Raw genomic sequence first — 19,165 nt, 5'->3', positions numbered from 1 at the left:
CAGGACTGGAGGAGAAAAAATGCTGCGGAGTAGATTTGAAAGGTGGGGGAGGGGAAAGAGAAACCCTCCAACAGGTTTGGCAACAGGTGAAACAGAGAGGAGGAATGAAGCAAAGAGCTAGGAAGGTGATTGGTGAAGGAGATAGAAGGCCATGGAAGAAAGGAAAAGGCGGGGGGGGGGGGGTGGAGAGGAGCACCAGAGGGAAGCGATGGATGAGCAAGGAGATAACATGGGAGGGACAAGGAGATAGGAAATGGTGAAGGGGGAGGGAGGCATTACTGGAAGTTTGAGAAATTGATGTTCATGCTATCAGGTTGGAGGCTATTCAAATGGAATATAAGATGTTGTTCCTCCAACATAAGTGTGACCTTATCCCGACATTGGAGCTGGTCATGGATGGACATATCAGAATGGGAATGAATAATTGAATATATTGTATCTTTTCTCTTTATAGCGCAGAAAGGTGGTAAACCTTAATGTTAAAATGTTGGACTTGAACAACAATTTTTTACTTGGTACTCATCTTCCTAACAAGATAGAGAGGAAAGTTCTCCCAGAGCACATTCGTCATCATTTCTCAATACATAAGGATTATATTCATGTTAGTGGACTTCATGCAGATGTACCTGATGATCTGGTAGGTGTATTGGGCAATGTTAAATATGAATTCTTTTTTCAATCATGATATTCTATGTGCTTCATAAGTTTAAAACATTAATTCTAACTATTAAATAAAATCCAACAAAAGATTTGGCCTTTTGATGGAATTTCAGCCTTCCATTTCTTACATTCTGACTTGTAACTAGCTTTCTGGTCTGCCATCATAACTGACGTGTGCGACATTTGGCCAGAAGAATAAACCTAGTCAAAGGATGGATCTATTTGGCTAGAAACCACATGCTGCTCTGCATTCCTGTTGAGTCTGCTTTTGTTCTGTCTTGTTGCCTGACATGTTGTAGTTGTTTTTTTGGAATCCCAGGGCAGCCCTGGTTTTATATAAGGGACGTCTGTGACATAATTGACAACAGTGCATTGGAAATGGGGAGAGTGTTTTGGAGGGTCTGGCTAGAAACCTGAGAGAGGATTTCTCCTCATCTATCAGATCCTTTGGCTCAGTTGGTAAGATATAGAGAAGGACCATATCTGATCTGATCTGGTCTGATTTCTTTGGCCTGAATTCAGATCAAGGTCCATATCCAGCTCTAGTAGTGAGTGGTACTGGTGGGCCTGTCATTATGGACTAGTGTTCTTTTACTGTATAACCTCCTAGATAGGGTACTGTTGGGCACAGGTCTTTCACTCGTACTGGTGGGGAAGTAATGTGTCTAACTCACCTTGACAAAATGAGAAATGTTGCCCTCAGATGGAAATGTATGAAGCTGGTTTATTTAAAACCAACACTTCACTTTTATTTATTTTTTGATGTTCTTGACAAATTAAACTTTGATTCTTGTGGATGTCTTTTGGAAGTAGTTAGGATCAGAAATCTGGTCATCAACACAGTAAAATAGTGCCCCACTGCATTATAGCAAAGTCAACTTCCTCCAGTCTGGTCATCGCTTTCCTGCCTGCTACTTTGCATGTTTTTAGATCATCTTATCCGCAGCCATTCATATCCTTAAATCCGGTTGCAGCAGCAGACATGAGATCCACAAAATTACTGGTAAATATGCTCTATTTAAAAAAAAATAAGACTAGTACATTACTCGAGATATAGCCCCAAATTATACACTCTTTAATATTGACAAAGTTGTTTAATTAGGTAATAATCAGTATTTGGAGAGCATTCCACCATGGCCAGAGAATCTTGAGGCCCAACTGCTGTTTAGGAAGAAGATGTACCATTGGTGAGTGAAAGGGACCAGTGAAAATAAAGGAACAATAAAAGGAAGAAGTGCTGCATCAGAAGGGAGCCTGAGCTATTAAACATTATAATAACAACTTATACATAGAGCATCTTTCATGCAGACAATGCAGTTCTAAGTGCTTTACAATGGTATAAAGTGCATACATGAAAATAAAATTTAAAAATAAACATGAAAATAGAGGCAAAAAAGGTGTTAGTTAAAAACAATATGAAACAAATGGGTTTTGAGCTGGTGTTTAAAAGTGTCATCTGAGTCTGCATCCCTTATAGTTTTAGATATTGAATTCCACAGTTTAAGAGCATAATTTAAAAAAAGGCTGACATACTAATTATCTTTTGATGAAAATTGTTTAAATTTAAGAGACCATTGGAAGAAGACCTGAGAGCTCAAGCAGTATTATAAATCAAACAATTCTATGCTCCCAGACCTTAAAAACAAGTAAGAGAAATTTAAAATCAATTCTAAAAGATACAGGAAGCCAATGATGAGTAGTTAGGATGGGACTGATATGTTTCTTCATCCTGGTTTTGGTTAAAAGTCTGGTTAAAACTCATTCATTCTGAATGAGTTGAAATTTGTCAATAGATTGCTTTGGAAGGCCAGTAAAAAGTGCATTGCAATGATCTAGTCTATGATATAAAAGTGTGAATTAATTTTCAGCATCATGTGACAGAAATGGATGCAATATTAATTGTAAAAATGCGCTCGGGCTTGGGAAGAAAGGCAGCAGCGCAATCAATCTGTATACAATTTCAGCTTTGGCTCACTTTAACTTTGCTTTCAAATGGCAGATGAATTTAGTTGCTTTTAATATATTAACATTAATAACAATTTTCAGAATTTAGACAAGGATGTACAGCATGCTTCCATGCTGTACTTGTAACTAGCCTGCAAATTGGTTATAGTACATTGGAGTTTGTTCTATAATCTCTCTGTAGCAAAACACTAACAATGTTATTGAACATTTTAATGTACGGTATTTGTTAAGGTCAATAGCTATATTCTCATTCCTTCATTTAAAATCAAGTTAATTGATTTTATTATTACTCCAGTGCATACTATCACCATTCTTGCTGATTGGGCAATGTTGTTGACAGGCAAGCACACCTAATCCATTTTATCTGGCCAGCTCCCATCAGACCATAGATGACCAGAATGCTAAATTAAAATTGAATCTACTTCAATGACTAATCGGTCAGAAGATAATTATTTTAATTAACAGGTATTATAAGCTATCAAAAAGTAGTGTAATATGATTATGAAACCTGCTGACAGTTTAGAACTGTTAAGAACAATGATGCAAATTTCTTAAAATAAATAACTATGCTAAATTTGGAAAAATTAGTAATGGATAAAGAAGAATCACAAATAAATATACTACTCTGGAGAAAGAAAAGTTGAATGAAAGAAGATCTAGGTGAATAGTTGGTAAGATAGTTTTACAATCAGAATGACAGATCAGAAGTGGATAATCTCCCAATGAGATATGTGGAAAACAAAATGAAAATACTCATGTAAAATGTGCAGCAACACTATTTGTCTACACAACTTCATACATTGAGTTATACATATGTCTCTGCAGTACTTGTAGTTGTTTGTGTTTGCTTCAGGCAGAAAATTACTAAACTTTCTCTACTATTTGGTGTCAGTCAGGGTTTTAGTTAATATTTAGAAAGAACTGAGTTAAATAAATATTGTTTAGACTCTTTACTAGTTATGTAGTTTGGACAACATTACTAATTATAAACACTATCAAGAAAACAAAAACTTGAAGTAATTGAATATCGGTAGAGGTTTACTTAATAGAGGTATCATGGCAAGTGATGGGTTGTAGTTTTGCTTCAAGGTTCTTCAGCTGAATTTTGAGTTGCCAGCGTTACAGTACATCAATCGAGAAAAGCTACCTGGTCAAATGATCCAGGAGGCAGCTACACCCCTGTAATTTTCATTCAGGATCAAAAGAATAACTGGCAGAAATAGGGACCCAAGCAGAGATTTTAACTTCTGTAATAAGTAGATTTGATCAAAAGGCCATTACAATCAGTCAATCAGATCACCTGACCTTGTTCTGACTGGCTGTTACAAGCTTCTGATTCCACTTCATCACTTGACAGAAGTTTTATTTCATTGCCACCACGTCAACAAACTCAATTTCTGATCAACAATATTTCCTTTGGGCCTTCTTTCCCCCACTACACTCCAAAACAAGCAAATATTTAATTTCCTGCATGATGGTGTGCAAGGAAAAAACTATAGTCCATGGTTTTATTGATATTCCAGGCAGTAGACCCAAGATCAAAACAATCATTAATGCAGCATTGTAATGACCATTTAACATGACATGCTGAGGGATTGACATGACATGAGCATTGCTAAAATGTTGTACTGTCTACTTGTTGCTCCTTTTTCTCTTAATGTCTAATATTTCTATATGTGATCTCTTTAGGTGCGAGAAGCTGCCTACAAAATCTTCCTTTATCCTAATCCTGACATGTTACGCTGTCTAGACCAGCTTTTAGCATGCAGGAATGAATTGGCACAGTTAGTTGGTTATAAAAGCTTTGCACACAGAGCATTAAAGGGTACAATGGCCAAGGACCCAGGTAACGCATACAGTAGTTCTTAGAGTTTTTAAATAGTAGCATTATGTTTATTATTATTAGTTGCAATCTCATTATTCTTTCAGAAACTGTGATGTATTTCCTCACAAGATTATCAGAAAAGCTATCTGAAAGGTAAGCTTTATTGGCAGTTTGAATAGACTTCAGTGTTTACCTATACATCATTATTGTTAATTGTTACTCAGTGACTACTCTTATTTCAGTTTGTGGGAATTCCTTAAAGTTAGGCCATTGCTGAAGTATGTTTTTAAAATTTTCCACTGGAATGTGGGTTTTGGTGTCAAGCATTTGTTGTTGAGGTTGTGGTGATGTACCTTCATAAATCACTTTGAAAATATTTCCATGTACTCTTGAGTTGTAGATCAGGTTTTTGACCCACCAATGATAAATGTCAGGAATCTATCTCTAAGTCTGGACAATATATGACTTGGTATTCCTATGTATCTGCTGCTTTTGCTCATCTAGGTAGTTCATGGTTCATTGCTGAAAACGCCTATGGTGTTTGTACATCTTGCTGGTGGTTTGTGTGCCAGTTATGCAGGTCCTTAGCCTTGTGGTAGTGAAAAAGATTTTAGGAGTCTGGTGTATATTGTCAAAGTCAAACCCCACTGCTTCTCTTTTGCTGATGTGGCCAGTCCAATTTAATTTCTAATTATTGTTGACATCTTGGGTTGTTCATGTTTTGGAAATATATGATGACAGTGACATTAATTATCAAAAAGTAGTTAGATTTTCTTTTGTTAGACATGGCATTACTTGGCAGCTGTTTTGAAATTTACATACCACTTGGAAAGGCTGAATATTGTCCAGATGTTGAGTGCAAAAATTAACTGCTTCATTAAGTCGGGTGTTTGTGAATAGGACTGCATGGTCGTCAATGAATATGCCCTCATCCAAGCTTCTGATGGAGGGAAGGTATTGCTTAAAGCAGTTGATATGGTTGGGTCTTAAACAGAATGACCACAAGAAAGATCTGAAGTGACATGGCAGACCTTTCCGCAAGCACAGTCGATATTCTTTGTGCTGGGATATATAACTCCACCACCAGAGATCATTTTCTCCTGATCCTGATTGATTTCAACTTAACTGAGATTTTGTGACACTACACTTGGGTTGATAACTTGTTATTAAGAGTGGTCATTCTCATCTCACCTTCAGAACAGTTCTTTTGTCTGTGTTTGGATCAAGAAGCCAGAAACCAAATGTCCCCCCATCCCTTCCAACCGATCTCCCTCCTGGCACTTATCCTTGTAAATGGAACAAGTGCTACACCTGCCCTTACACTTCCTCCCTCACCACCATTCAGGGCCCCAGACAGTCCTTCCAGGTGAGGCGACACTTCACCTGTGAGTCGGCTGGTGTGGTATACTGCGTCCGGTGCTCCCGGTGTGGCCTTTTATATATTGGTGAGAGCTGACGCAGATTGGGAGACCGTTTTGCTGAACACCTACGCTCGGTCAGCCAGAAAAAGCAGGATCTCCCAGTGGCCACACATTTTAATTCCACGTCCCATTCCCATTCTGATATGTCTATCCATGGCCTCCTCTATTGTCAAAATGAATCCAAACTCAGGTTGGAGGAACAACTCCTTATATACTGGCTGGGTAGCCTCCAACCTGATGGCATGAACATTGACTTCTCTAACTTCCGTTAATGTCCCTCCTCCCCTTCTTACCCCATCCCTGACATATTGTTTGCCTGTTCTCCATCTCCCTCTGGTGCTCCCCCCCCCCCCTTTCTCCCGAGGCCTCCCGTCCCATGATCCTTTCCCTTCTGCAGCTCTGTATCACTTTCGCCAATCACCTTTCCAGCTCTTAGCTTCATCCCACCCCCTTCAGTCTTCTCCTATCATTTCGCATTTCCCCCTCCCCCCACTACTTTCAAATCTCTTAGTATCTCTCTTTTCAGTTAGTCCTGACGAAGGGTCTCGGCCCGAAACGTCGACAGCGCTTCTCCCTATAGATGCTGCCTGGCCTGCTGTGTTCCACCAGCATTTTGTGTGTGTTGTTTCTGGAAGAACCAAGCTAAGCACTAGCAATTTGGTTTCTGGTGTATAGATGCTGCATATTCATGCAGTCTTTGGTGCCCATCTCATTGCTGATGATCAATTGTGTCTTAAGAGGTGTTTTTTTTCATAAATAGTATGTATTTAGGCAATTTTTTTAACATACTGTCAGGTAAATGCCAGTTCCGTTGCTGTACTAGCTTTGGTTGAGGCTTGGTTACTTCTGGAGCATAATAATGTTGGAGTTTTTTTTTTTGCTGATAGTTTGCTCAGTCATTTAGTGGTAGAAAACAAATTAATCACATTTTGTTGATGTTGAGACCACCGGAGACCAGCACTTAGCAAACAATGACCTTTAATTTTAAATACAATAGATTCCAATTAATTGAGACACGTCAGGAACAGTATATTTTAGTCCAATTGAACAGCTGCCCTAATCAGCTGAAGTTACATGGAAATAGTTAAAAAGGTATAAAAAGACAAACTGGTAACAAATTATATATTTAAATGAAATACAGAACAAATTGGAACACTACCAATACTGCTAGAGTACAATAAAACTGTATTAGTTCCTAATAGTTAACAATGTAGGGACTCAGTCAGTGTATATTGCTGTGTTCTTTTGACTGTAAATGAATAAAATCAGTGCAGATAATGGACTGCCTTTATACAATCCGTTCGATGATTGCAGACTCCAAATCCTCATTTTCATTGTAACATTCAAGATGATTTGTCAGTATCTTCATTTTCTTTACGGGTCCTAATTTATTGAAGTAATGAAATTGTTTTATTTTCACTCTTGGCCATTTCTGGCATCTCTAAGCCTGAATGCTTGAAACCGCAGTGAACAAAACAGTTCTGAGTTGTCTTATACTTATTGTTCGCCAACTATCAGTGCCAAAAATCACTGTTTTTTGAACACAAAAGCACACAACTGCTGCTACTATTTGGCAAAGGTCTCTGTCCCAATTAAGTGGCATAGTGTCCCAAATAAAAGAAGGGAATCCCAGATATTTCTCGATTTAGTTTTTGTTCTTTTAAGAGTTGTCCCAAATAAATGGCTGCCCCATTTAATCGATGGCCCAATTAACAGGAATTCACTGTAGTCCTGCAAGAGGAAAGCCCCAGTGGAAGCAGAAGGAAGAGCTCCTTGTCTTCTCTGCAGGCATGATGTAGCCCTTGGAACACAAGACTGAATTTAACTTTTCAGATACAGTTTTCCTGTTATTTTGAAACAGCAAGTTCTGATATAAAGTCATCTACCTGCACCATGAATATAGTATTTCTGTCTCTACAGATGGTGGGTATTTCCAGCATTTACTGTTGTTTCAGATGTCTAGCAATGTTCTGTATCTCATAGTTATAACATTTTCTTTTGTTTTCTTTCTTCTTCTAATGCCCTCATTCACCTACTGAGCAGCCTTTTCACCTCCTAACTTTGCTTTGTTCTCTCCTTTTCTTTGCAATTGATAGCACACTTTTCTCACTTTGCCCATTCTGAAATGTTTGTTTCTCAATCTCCACAGATACTTCATTATCTGCTGAGTATTTCAAGTACTGTCTGTTTTCATGTCATTATGTCACTTTACCAACCTATGGAACAGCACTCTCAGATGTTTGTGACGATTGGTGTCTAAACTGAGACAACTATCCTAAGAGCTTCGTTATATTAGAAAACATTTCAGAGTCAACCATGTGGAGTGGATCTAGAATCACGAACTTAGACCTTCACCATTCCTATATTTATTGCTCCTCATCCATGTCTCTGCCATTGATTGCTCCATTATTCCCTTAGATAGTCGTACAGTCTTTATCCTTAACACTATCAATCTCCTTGCTCACATACTATAGGTGCAGCAGGGTCTCAACTTTTAATATTTTTCAATGTTTCCAAAGCTTTCATGATTTTCTTTTGCCTTTCCCATCTCTAACCACAAACTTGTATCGTTACTGTGCTCCTTCCAATCTGGCTCTGTGTTTGAACCCAATTAAAGTGATTTTCTCTCACTTAAAATGCTTCTTGACACTTAATGCTTTTTTGCAAAATTTTGGTCACAAAATCAAAATTGACAATATTCATGTTAAAAATGTTAAAGATGTTGTATAAGTGCAGGTTATTGATTGGTTTTCATTTATTTTTGTAGTATTATTTGTATCTTTGCCTGCATTAAAGCCCATTGGCACTGAATCCCATTCCATTGTTTTGCAGAACTGAAAAAGATTTTCTTATGATGAAAGAAATGAAGAAAAAGATAAACCCAACAAATTTTGTAAGTTTTAATGTATATGATTTAAACTAATGACACTGGTTTGTTTAATCCTTGACTGGAAAATAAAGTCACAGAACAATAGAGATCAAGATACTGTTGGAGCATTCTTTTTTAAAAGAAATGCTATCTTTTATGGAGACACTTGAAAAGACTCTACTGTCAAAAAGTTTTCAAGTTAACCAATCTGCCTGCCCGAAACAACAAGCAGTACTGAGAAAAGAAAATGAGAATTGGTAATGCAGATAATCAATTGCAAGATGCAATACCATAGATGGGTTATATAACTTGTGTTCATTTATTCTCCATATGTGTCAGGGACATCCCAAAAGTCATCACATTAAAATGGAAGTGCAAAATTGAATGTTAAAGCTTATCTTCAGGATCTTCCAGAGAAGATGGTTTAGTGAAAGAATGTTGGCTGCCTTGAAGGTAATATTTCAGCTGATATTTTAGGTGTTACTCAGCAGGTACCCAAAGTCCAAGCTGAAAGATATATTGTGCCAGGTCACTTCTGACCTGACATTTTAATTTCTTGCCAATGTGCCTCCTAAGAGCTGGGTAATCCACTGTTTTCACACTGTATCACTGAGTTTGATGATCACTGTCTCACAACTTTCTATATTATTCTGTATAATTGACTGAGTAATTTCTCATGTCTTCTGTACTGTTTTTAATTGCTTATCATCTTTAAAGCTGAAAAATAAGCAGCTATGTACTAGTTGGAGTTAGAAGCCTGAACAGTTGTATATCATGCCCCAAATTGTTTCTCCTTCTCTGAATTCATTTTTGGGCTGCAGGCTTTGAGTAAACAGTTTAGCAATTAGCTTCAGTGTTACCTCTTGTATTACTGTAAAGAAGGTGTAAATGTTGGATTTTGGCAACACAGATGGGGAGTTTTTTCACATGAGGAACTATATGCATTGGAATCACTTGGAGTAGATACCTAAGGTTGGCAAAAGAAGGTGAAATGTGATGTTTTGTTTATGTATAGATTGGTATTGTTTTCACTGAATGAGCCTCATAGTACCATCATGAGAACATTCTTGATTTGTTAGAATTGCTTAAGACATTTCTGTAAATGCGGAAATAGTAGTGTATGTGTGTAGGAGAGAGTGAAATGCACACAGGTTGCAATGTTCTGAACAGTTATAGTTCCTCAACTAAGAGTCACAGTGTAGAGAAAGAGCACAGAAATGGCTCTTTGGCTCACTATGTACATGCTCCACTAATGTGCCTGGTGATTCAAGTTTTTGTCTAGATCCTTCTTAAATGAGAGTATCTGCCTTCATCTTAAGTAAAATTGACTATTGGGGATAATTAGAAACCTGACTCTGAAAACTTAGTTGTCATTTTAAAATAAAAATATGGCAAGGCATGTCTGACTTGAACAACTGTGGTGCATTTATTTCAGTTTTTATAAGTATTCCATATAGACAGTAATTGTTTCTGATCATTCTGGATGATAGTTCAGCATCTGCCATATTATGTTTGATTTTTGCAGAAGCATCTAGAGCATATGTAATAGGATCAAAACTTAGATATTATTGTAAAAGTATCAGAATCTAATTTAGTCTTTTTTTTATTGTAAGGCTGCTCCATGTCTTGAGTCATCAAATGATAAACTTGCTTAGCTACTTGTGTACTAGCAGGTAGCAAGTTAGTACAAGTTGGTTGCAACCTTTTGCTAATTTTATGTTCATTATCTTTGAGAATTTTTTGGCCCGGTTTCTATGCAAATTTGGACTCTTCACTTTGTTCATTTTGTTTTTAAATTGCTGCAAGTGATGCTGTGGTTTATGCTTTAAACCTATATAATATAAAACATATTTAAGTCGGAATGAACCTTGATGGAAAACATTTGCACAAATGAGGAATGAAATAGATGCCACGTGGTTATCAATACTATTTCTTCTACAAACCATAGAAGTTTTATCCATATTATATCACTCGGTTCCTGAATTCTGTTTATACCTGAAGGAAACATTTGTCCAGTTTTACATCCCACATCATAGACTAGAGTAAACTAAATTTTGGAAAATAATTTTACTGTTTCAAAAAAATCCTAAATATACATGCTTGGGCACTGCATAAGTCGAAGGGGATTTTAATAGATTAACATAGAAACATAGAAAACCTACAGCACAAAGCAGGCCCTTCTGCCCACAAAGTTGTGCCGAACGTGTCCCTACCTTAGAAATTACCAGGCTTACCCATAGCCCTCTATTTTTCTAAGCTCCATGTATCTATCCAAAAGTCTCTTAAAAGACCCTATCGTATCTGCCTCCACCACCATTGCCGGCAGCCCATTCCACATACTCACCACTCTCTGAGTAAAAAAACTTACCCCTGACATCTCCTCTGTACCTATTCCTCAGCACCTTAAATCTGTGTCCTCTTGTGGTAACCATTTCAACCCTGGGAAGAAGCCTCTGACTATCCACATGATCAATGCCTCTCATCATCTTGTACACCTCTATCAGGTCACCTCTCATCCTCTTTCGCTCCAAGGAGAAAAGGCTGCATTCACTTAAGCAATTCTCATAAGGCGTGCTTCCCAATCCAGGCCACGTCCTTGTAAATCTCCTCTGCACCCTTTCTATGGCTTCCACATCCTTCCTGTAGTGAGGCAACCAGAACTGAGCACAGTATTCCAAGTGAGGTCTCACCAGATTGTATCACAACGGAGGCTAAATGTGCTTACTTCAAGATAATGCAGTTGAAATTACTGTACATGATAACAGAGGTTGCAAGCTGGCAAGCATTTGTGATCCTGTTAAATAACTGCATGATGTCACCCTTGGTTTTGAAGTATCCTATCCTACACCTAATTCTTCTATTAATTTTCCACACAGAGGTGCCATCCCACAGTTCATGCAAATATGGGGGGAAAAACATCTCTGTCAATATAATTTTTGATGTAACAAGAGTTTCTTCAGATGAATGTGCTGAATTAGTTGCAATTCTAAATTTCAGCAATCTACATAGATTATAAGAATTTTGGAAATCCAAGAAGAGAAGCCAGTATATTCAAAATTAAATACTAAACTACAACAAAATAAGAAACTGCTTCAATCTCTAAAGTCCATGCAATTTGTTATGCAAATGATTGAAATTTTATGCCAAACACAGAAGGCAGTGGAGCATGTTCTTACACGAGATGCCAAATCACTGCCAGCATTGATTTAATCTCAAATTGTGGTTGTTTCAGATTATACATAGTACCTGTTCAGATGTAGTACTCAAATTGGAGAAAAAGCAGCAACTTTTATAATAGCATGTGATATCTGACTAGGTTAGTGCTGTTGATTGATTAATCACTCTAATCTGGTAAATTTGTGATATGTTTTTATTATTTGTAGAGGCAAATATGAAAATTCACTTTCATTGCGAAGCTATAGCAAAGCACTACTGCTGTCAAAGAGTATAAAATAGTTGTTTTCTAGGTTGGGTAATTAAACATTATGGAAGCAGAACAGCAGCAGACTGGAAAACAAGGAAACAAGAAATTCAGTGATTCCCACTTTAGATGAAGGTTCTGCTTTTAATATTTGGAAGACATATGAGAGCATTAATATCTGTTTTTTGTGTAATGAAATGTAAATTGTCAAATGCTGCATTATGTTTATTGTAAACTTAATGAAACACGAGGCAAAATACAATATAACAATATTTGTTAACAGCTTTGTTAACATTGCAGGAACTGATGCCGTGGGACCACTCTTACTATAGTGGTATCGTTCGTGCAGAAAGGTAAGGTGTGATGATGTATCGTATGGTTTTCCAGAAATTGAAATACTATTACTACTTATTCATAATTTAGAAATAACAGCGTTCATTTCAGTTATCTTTTGTTGTATAATGGAGCAATAAATATTGTTGCATTTGTTGGGAAGGCACAAGGAAGATGTTGAAAATTGTGAGTAGTTGCAGAAGACTGTCTTTTCTAGTCAATTGTTCTTTTTCCTTGTCATTCTCAACAAAACATTTAAATTGAACTTCATGCTAAGAACTGTCAAATCAAAGCCAAATTCTCTATTTCTTTAAAGATTAGCTATATTTGTCACAGGTACATCAAAACATACATTGAAATGTGTTGTTTGTGTCAGCGACCAATGCAGTCAGAGGATATGCTTGGGGCAGCCCACAAATGTCGCCATATTTCTGGTGTCAACGTAACATTACCATAACTTACTTAACCCTAACTCGTTTGTCTTTGGAATACGTGGGGGGGGAAGCCAAAGCACTTGGAGGAAACCCACGTGGTCATGGAGGGTACATACAAACTCTTTAAAGACAGCTGGAATTGAGCCCAGAATGCTGGTTTCCGGTAAGATGGCAGTGTGCTCGGATGCAGCAGCTTCTACAGGACCAACCAAAGGTGTTATTTTCTTTGTTAAACGTATTTTTTCTTTTGGATCACAAGACCTTGCTGGATACTAAAGGCTGATTTATACTTCTGCGTAGTAGCCTACACCGTAGCCTTCGTAAGTGGCCTGCGCCGTTGTGAGCATTTATACCTGTGCATTGGTGTGTCTGTGTTGCTCTGCAATTCACCACCAAAATGCTAGTTGGCGGTGGAGTTTCTAATGGTGACTGAGTGCATCATGTTGGAGTTGGAGCTAATAAATGTTTAACAAGGGTTGCTTTTATTGAAATTACTGCAACGCAGAAAAGAGAGAAGATGGAGGAGACAGTATGTATGACCATTGAACGGATTGAGGCAGAAGGAGGGTGAATTTCTGTGCTTGTCCGGCCACTGAGAGATATGGACGAGGAAATGCATTTCAAATACTTTTGGATGTCGGGTAGATTTGACGATTTGGTTCATCGTCCCCAACCATTTATTTCGCATCAGTATACGCACAGTATGTCTATAGACAGGACAAAATGCAATGCTACCAAGCGGACCAGTCACAGTTGTTGCTGTCTGTGTCGTCGCGACGCGCAGTTACATTTTTGGAGAGGTGCGTGTCAGGCTCTGGTGTAGGGTAGGGCATAGGGTACAGCATAGGTTACGCTGCTACACTGTACCTACGGCATTCATTTGACGCAGAAGTATAAATCAGCCTAAAGAACTTAAAGTTCTGCAGGTCTACCCCATTAGCAAGTTGCTCATTGGCGGAGAAACTGAGGGAGCTGGACTTGGTGCAGATTGTGCTGCTGCCTGTATCAGAGAGGCATCGGTGTGTGAAGGCAATGTGCAGGCTAACAGCGAGTGATCGTCTTGGTCGCTTTTCGTAAGATCTCAAGACCCTATTAGACATGAGTGGCGTGGAGTGCTGCGTCTGATTCACTGATCTATTAGCAGACGGTGGGGGAACTAAGGTGTTGCCTGTTTACAACCACTCAGGAGAGAGGCGATGGAGTCAGTGCACTCCACCAAAGGCGGTGTGGTGCAGTGTCTATGCTGGAGTTGGTGCTGCCTCCAGTGTTCGCTCAGTAGAAGACAAGCCGTATTGTGTTCAACTGCAGACTGCTGCAACATTCATGGACTTGACTGTATTTTTTTTGTGTAACTGTATTTTTCTGATATCCTATATGCTGCGTATTACTGTTGGTACTGTTTTTTTACCTTGGCACTGGAGGAACGCTGATTTGTTTGACTGTATTCCTAGGTATTCATGTATGGTTGAATAACAATTAAACTTGAACTTGTAAAGCACAGTGGGCTTGATGAGTTATTGTTAATGGATTTATTTTCATGGTGATGCAATTGTAATTGTGTAATTAAAATGACGGCTTTTCTCAACTGGTGGCCGAAATCTGTTTCTTATCTGCATACTGATTATTGGTAAATCATTTAAAACGGGCATCTTCTGTAAATGTATGATTATGCCTAGATCCATCACATAACCAACAATCTTGACCTTTCTTTATATTTAAGTTGTCAGATTGCTTCAATGTAGTACAGTAGTGGGTGATCCTTCAAACATCATAGGATAATTGCAGTCATTGTTGTTGATTCTTATCATAAACTCCGTTCTTTGGACACTCACTCTATCTCTATTCCTGGCATCATTCTGATGCCATATAACCATATAACAATCACAGCACGGAAACAGGCCATTCCGGCCCTCCTAGTCCGTGCCGAACTCTTAATCTCACCTAGTCCCACCTACCCGCACTCAGCCCATAACCCTCCACTCCTTTCCTGTCCATATACCTATCCAATTTTACCTTAAATGACACAACTGAACTGGCCTCTACTACTTCTACAGGAAGCTCATTCCACAATACAGGAAGCTCATTCCACAAAGCCATTAGCAACCTCACTGTGTCATTTTTAATACCACGATGAGTCATATCTCAGATATCTACACTAATCTGATTACTTATTTCCACCTCAGAAATGTGGACAATGAAGCCTATGCCAAAGTTTATCTACTCCTGAAACTCTATTCATTTCAGTTTAACTATTCAAAAGACCTAGTTTCCATACCTAGACTTTTGTGTAAGGCTGTGTAAAGTTATTTGGAATGCTTTAGCCCTCAGCTGGTCAATGCAAGCATCATGCCAAATAACCAGTGTCTTGATTTTGAGAGTGCCCAACCTTTACCTCCCCTCATAAAACTGAATCAATAGTAAACTTTAGTGTGAAATAAGAGAATTAAGTACCGTTCCTTTCTCTGACTGGTTGCTTAGATGCCTTGTATATACTCCAAGGAAAAGAACAGTGGGAATCTGCGTTGTTGGTTTGGTTGGGTTCTTTTTGGTCTTTAGCTTCCCTTTTTTTTCCCTTAAAACTCTTCTTCCTAATGTGGGGTGGGGGGAAATAATATATAATAAGATTTTTACCTTCAGCATTATTATTTTATACAGATAAAAATGACAGCAATGTCTTTTTTTATTCAAGTGTATGAATAGACTTAGAAGAGAAACAGATGTACCGGTAATTGGAAAAACAATCAAACTGAAGTCTTTTTTATTTAAAAAAACGGCCAGTAGTTCATTGTGTGGAACTTTAGATGATGAAATGTGGATGAGATGATACCAATCTTCTGAGTGGATGCAAGCATTTGGAAATTCTGTCTAATATGTCTAGTAGTCCTAAATAATCCCTCGTGAGGGTACAATTCCAATTTTGTGGATACTGAGGTGGGAGCAGCAGATTTTTACCACAAAGGGGAAAAGAAGTTCCTGACAGTGCATGTGGATAGTTTGTTAGATGGTGTTCTCCTTTTGTTCTGTCTGCAGCTTAATGAGCTCCCAATGCATCAACTATTGCTTATCGATATTATTCAAAATGCTCATTTTCTTCTTCAAGCAATTCTGGACCAGGATCATGGATTCCCAAGAGTTGTTGGAGATGCGGGTTTTTTTTTTGAAGAAGAAGATTTGAAACCTTCCTTGAATTTTCTCATCCTTGCATCTGGCAATCTCTCCTCATGACAGTTTTGAATAGGCTTTATCTGTATCCTGTTCCTGGGCATGTGGATGTTGTGGTTTGTCCAAGAACTCCACATAGTATAACTAAGATTGGAGATACTAAATTGGGGGAGGGCATTGACTTGCTTATATTTTCAGCATCTTTTTAATAATTTTTACCAATCTAATTATGCAGATACATTTATTTTGTTAGGTTTTTTATTAACTATTTAAGGAAACCATAACTATCGTTCTGCTCTTTTAAGAATTCCTTGGGACTTTTGCTATAGCCAGCAATTGATTCAGTTTAGCAGTATTGTGATAGAACAGGGGGCAATAAAGAAAAAAGATTACATATTTTGTGCATTATTTACACTTTATAAAAAGCAAATTGTAATTGTGTCATATTTAGTACAAGTAAGAAAAAATATCTCATCTATGTCTAACACAATACTCCAGCATTTCAGTGTTTAAAATTTATTATATTTTTTTAAAAGAATAACTTTTCATTGCTCCCATTTTAGATACAACATAGAACCTAGTCTTTATAGCCCATATTTTTCTTTGGGAGCTTGCATGGATGGATTAAATCTACTTTTCACAAAGCTCTTGGGTGTCTCACTCTATGTGGAACAACCAGGAAAAGGTGAAATATGGTCTGAAGATGTCCGAAAGCTGGTAAGTAACCGCTGAAGTGCCTATACTAAAGTTCGTGCTTTGATAGCTGACGTCTAATGTTTGAGATTTCATTTATTGTAAAGATCACTAATATGGGTAAGTTTGGACTTTGTATATAGGAAGACATGTTTATTTGCAGAGATTTGGTAGACATATTAGTAATTTTGATATTCTTTATGCTTATTATGGTTGTTTAAATATTATTTTGTTAAAATTTATAGATGGTGCATCCCTTGTTTCCTCTTGTCAACTTGTCAAATTCAAGAGATCAGTTTATGCTCTCTTGATCCTTTTCCCACTAAACTGCTGAGTGTATGTCATTTATTCTTGTTGGATCCATGTATCTAATAGGTCTGTATTGCATTTTGTGGTGTGTTTATTATGGTATTGTGTCACATGGGTTTGGGTGTGGTAGAAGCAAATGAATATAGATGCGTATTCATGCTAGTTCAGTGGTTTCTTTAATATCAGAGAATGTATACAGTATATAATGTGAAATTCTTACTCCACAGACATCCACGAAACAAAAGAAAACCTCCAAAGAATGAATGGTAGAAAAATGTTAGTTTAGATTAGTCTATTGGAGAGGATTGAGCCCGGGAGAATGAGGTTTTTTTTTGTTGATCGCTAATTTAGTTCAAATGCTTAGTGCACTAATTGGAACGCTAAGATCACTATGTCGCTAATTTAGTTTCATTAGTTTTTTTATCACTACAAGATCATTTGTTTTTGCTGGTTTCCTAACTGAGGATCGAATGTACCTTTCTCGACTTTTGACCTTTGTTATTTGGAAGCACATTGTGCAATGTCGATCTCCTGGCTTAGTCTCAGCAGTTTTGGTTTGTTTTAAAGTAACTGCTAAAATTCTATTACACCATTGTAGGTACCCTTTTTGGTTGAGACAATAAACTAAAATCTCCCTTTTGAAGGGAAAATAAAAAAAAAAGATTGCTCAATCAATACAACTGGAACAGATTTTCTGGTCATTATTATACTACTCGCTGAGGGATGGCACAGTAATGCATCTTGTAGAGCAGCTGTCTCATAACACTGGCGATATGGGTTCAGTTGCTAGTGCTGTCTGTGGATATTGCACGTTCTCCGTGACCACTGGGCTTCTCTCAGATACTACTCTGGTTTCCTCTCACATCCCAAAGATCTGCCAGCTGCAGGTTAATTGGCTACTGTATATTGTTTCTGATGTATGGGTGAATCGTACCATCAGGAAGAAGTTAATAGGAATTTGGTGAAGATAGATTATTGGGAAAATTAATGTTGGAATAAGGTTGCTCTGTAAACCAGCAGAGATTTCATAACTGAACTTTCTTTGGTGTTGTGGTTGCTGTTTGTCGTATTTTTTACAATTTAATATTTTACTTCCAAGATAGCTGCGCAATTTCAATTTGGGAAACTGCAAAGTCTAACATGGCCCCTACCTATGTTGCCACCTAGTGGCATCTTCAGAATAGCCAGTTCATGTATCAGCTGAAAGTTTGTGCTTTAAAGTCAGTCATTGTGAAATTCTGTTATTCCTCTTCTAGGCAGTGGTCGATGAAACTGATGGACTTGTGGGGTATATTTATTGTGATTTCTTCCACAGACCTGACAAACCCCATCAGGTATGTTCTTACTAATGTTCTGTATGAAAATAAGCAAATGACAACTTGATGGATGAGCTTAATAGATCAGGCACCATCTGCAAAGGCAGAGATACGGTTGACGTTTTGGGTTGAGATCCTGCATCCCACCATCTCCACAGATGCTGGCTGATTCTCTGGTTTCATCCAGCAATTTTTTTTTCTTGCTCCATATTACAGCATCTATATTCTCTTGCATCATAATTCTTTGCTCTTTATACCAAAAAGCAGTTTCCTGTGTTAAACTTGCGTACTCCATTTACTCTAAGAACATAGCCTTTGTTTCTGAGCATACTTGTTCAAGCAAACGATAGTGATTTGGGGGAGAAGAATGAAACTTTCACTATGTAATGACAGCTAGTAATAAGCTTCAGAACAATTTTCATTAGCAGTTTAAGTGATGGCATTAATGATTGTGGAATATAGCATGTAGATGAAATTGAAATATGAATTAGCATGAGCTAACTAGTGTTACAGGCTTTGGATCCTCCACAGCCAAGTCCAGTAACTTTCTTCAAAAATATACCATATTCTAAGGCTGGATACCTTTGCACTTTGAATCACAATCATAAATGACACAAATGGACATCAATAGCCAATTAAATATTGTATTGTAATTTGTAATAACAAATAATTAACTATTTTTACCTTAATTAAGCTCAGCTAAACTTCATTGTAAATATTGTATACAATTTAGAGCATTGTGTTTTTTAAAAGGTAT

At 37.6% G+C, this 19,165-nt stretch overlaps 1 protein-coding gene across 2 annotated transcripts in view; it reads left to right on the top strand.

The window, feature by feature from the left end:
• Nucleotides 1-19,165, top strand: part of LOC140726841 (mitochondrial intermediate peptidase-like) — an 82,032-nt gene that overhangs the window by 17,141 nt on the left and 45,726 nt on the right. For both annotated transcript variants that reach the window (XM_073043733.1, XM_073043734.1), the window contains 7 exons: nt 455-637; nt 4,315-4,471; nt 4,555-4,603; nt 8,704-8,764; nt 12,462-12,514; nt 16,654-16,807; nt 18,349-18,426. In XM_073043733.1, the coding sequence (XP_072899834.1) occupies nt 455-637; nt 4,315-4,471; nt 4,555-4,603; nt 8,704-8,764; nt 12,462-12,514; nt 16,654-16,807; nt 18,349-18,426 (735 nt within the window). The remainder of the gene's footprint in view (nt 1-454; nt 638-4,314; nt 4,472-4,554; nt 4,604-8,703; nt 8,765-12,461; nt 12,515-16,653; nt 16,808-18,348; nt 18,427-19,165) is intronic.

This window comes from Hemitrygon akajei, chromosome 4 (assembly GCF_048418815.1).
Source record: "Hemitrygon akajei chromosome 4, sHemAka1.3, whole genome shotgun sequence".
NCBI classification, from domain to species: domain Eukaryota; kingdom Metazoa; phylum Chordata; class Chondrichthyes; order Myliobatiformes; family Dasyatidae; genus Hemitrygon; species Hemitrygon akajei.
The sequence above is the reverse complement of the archived record's forward strand: the minus strand, read 5'-3'. Positions and strand labels throughout refer to the sequence as shown.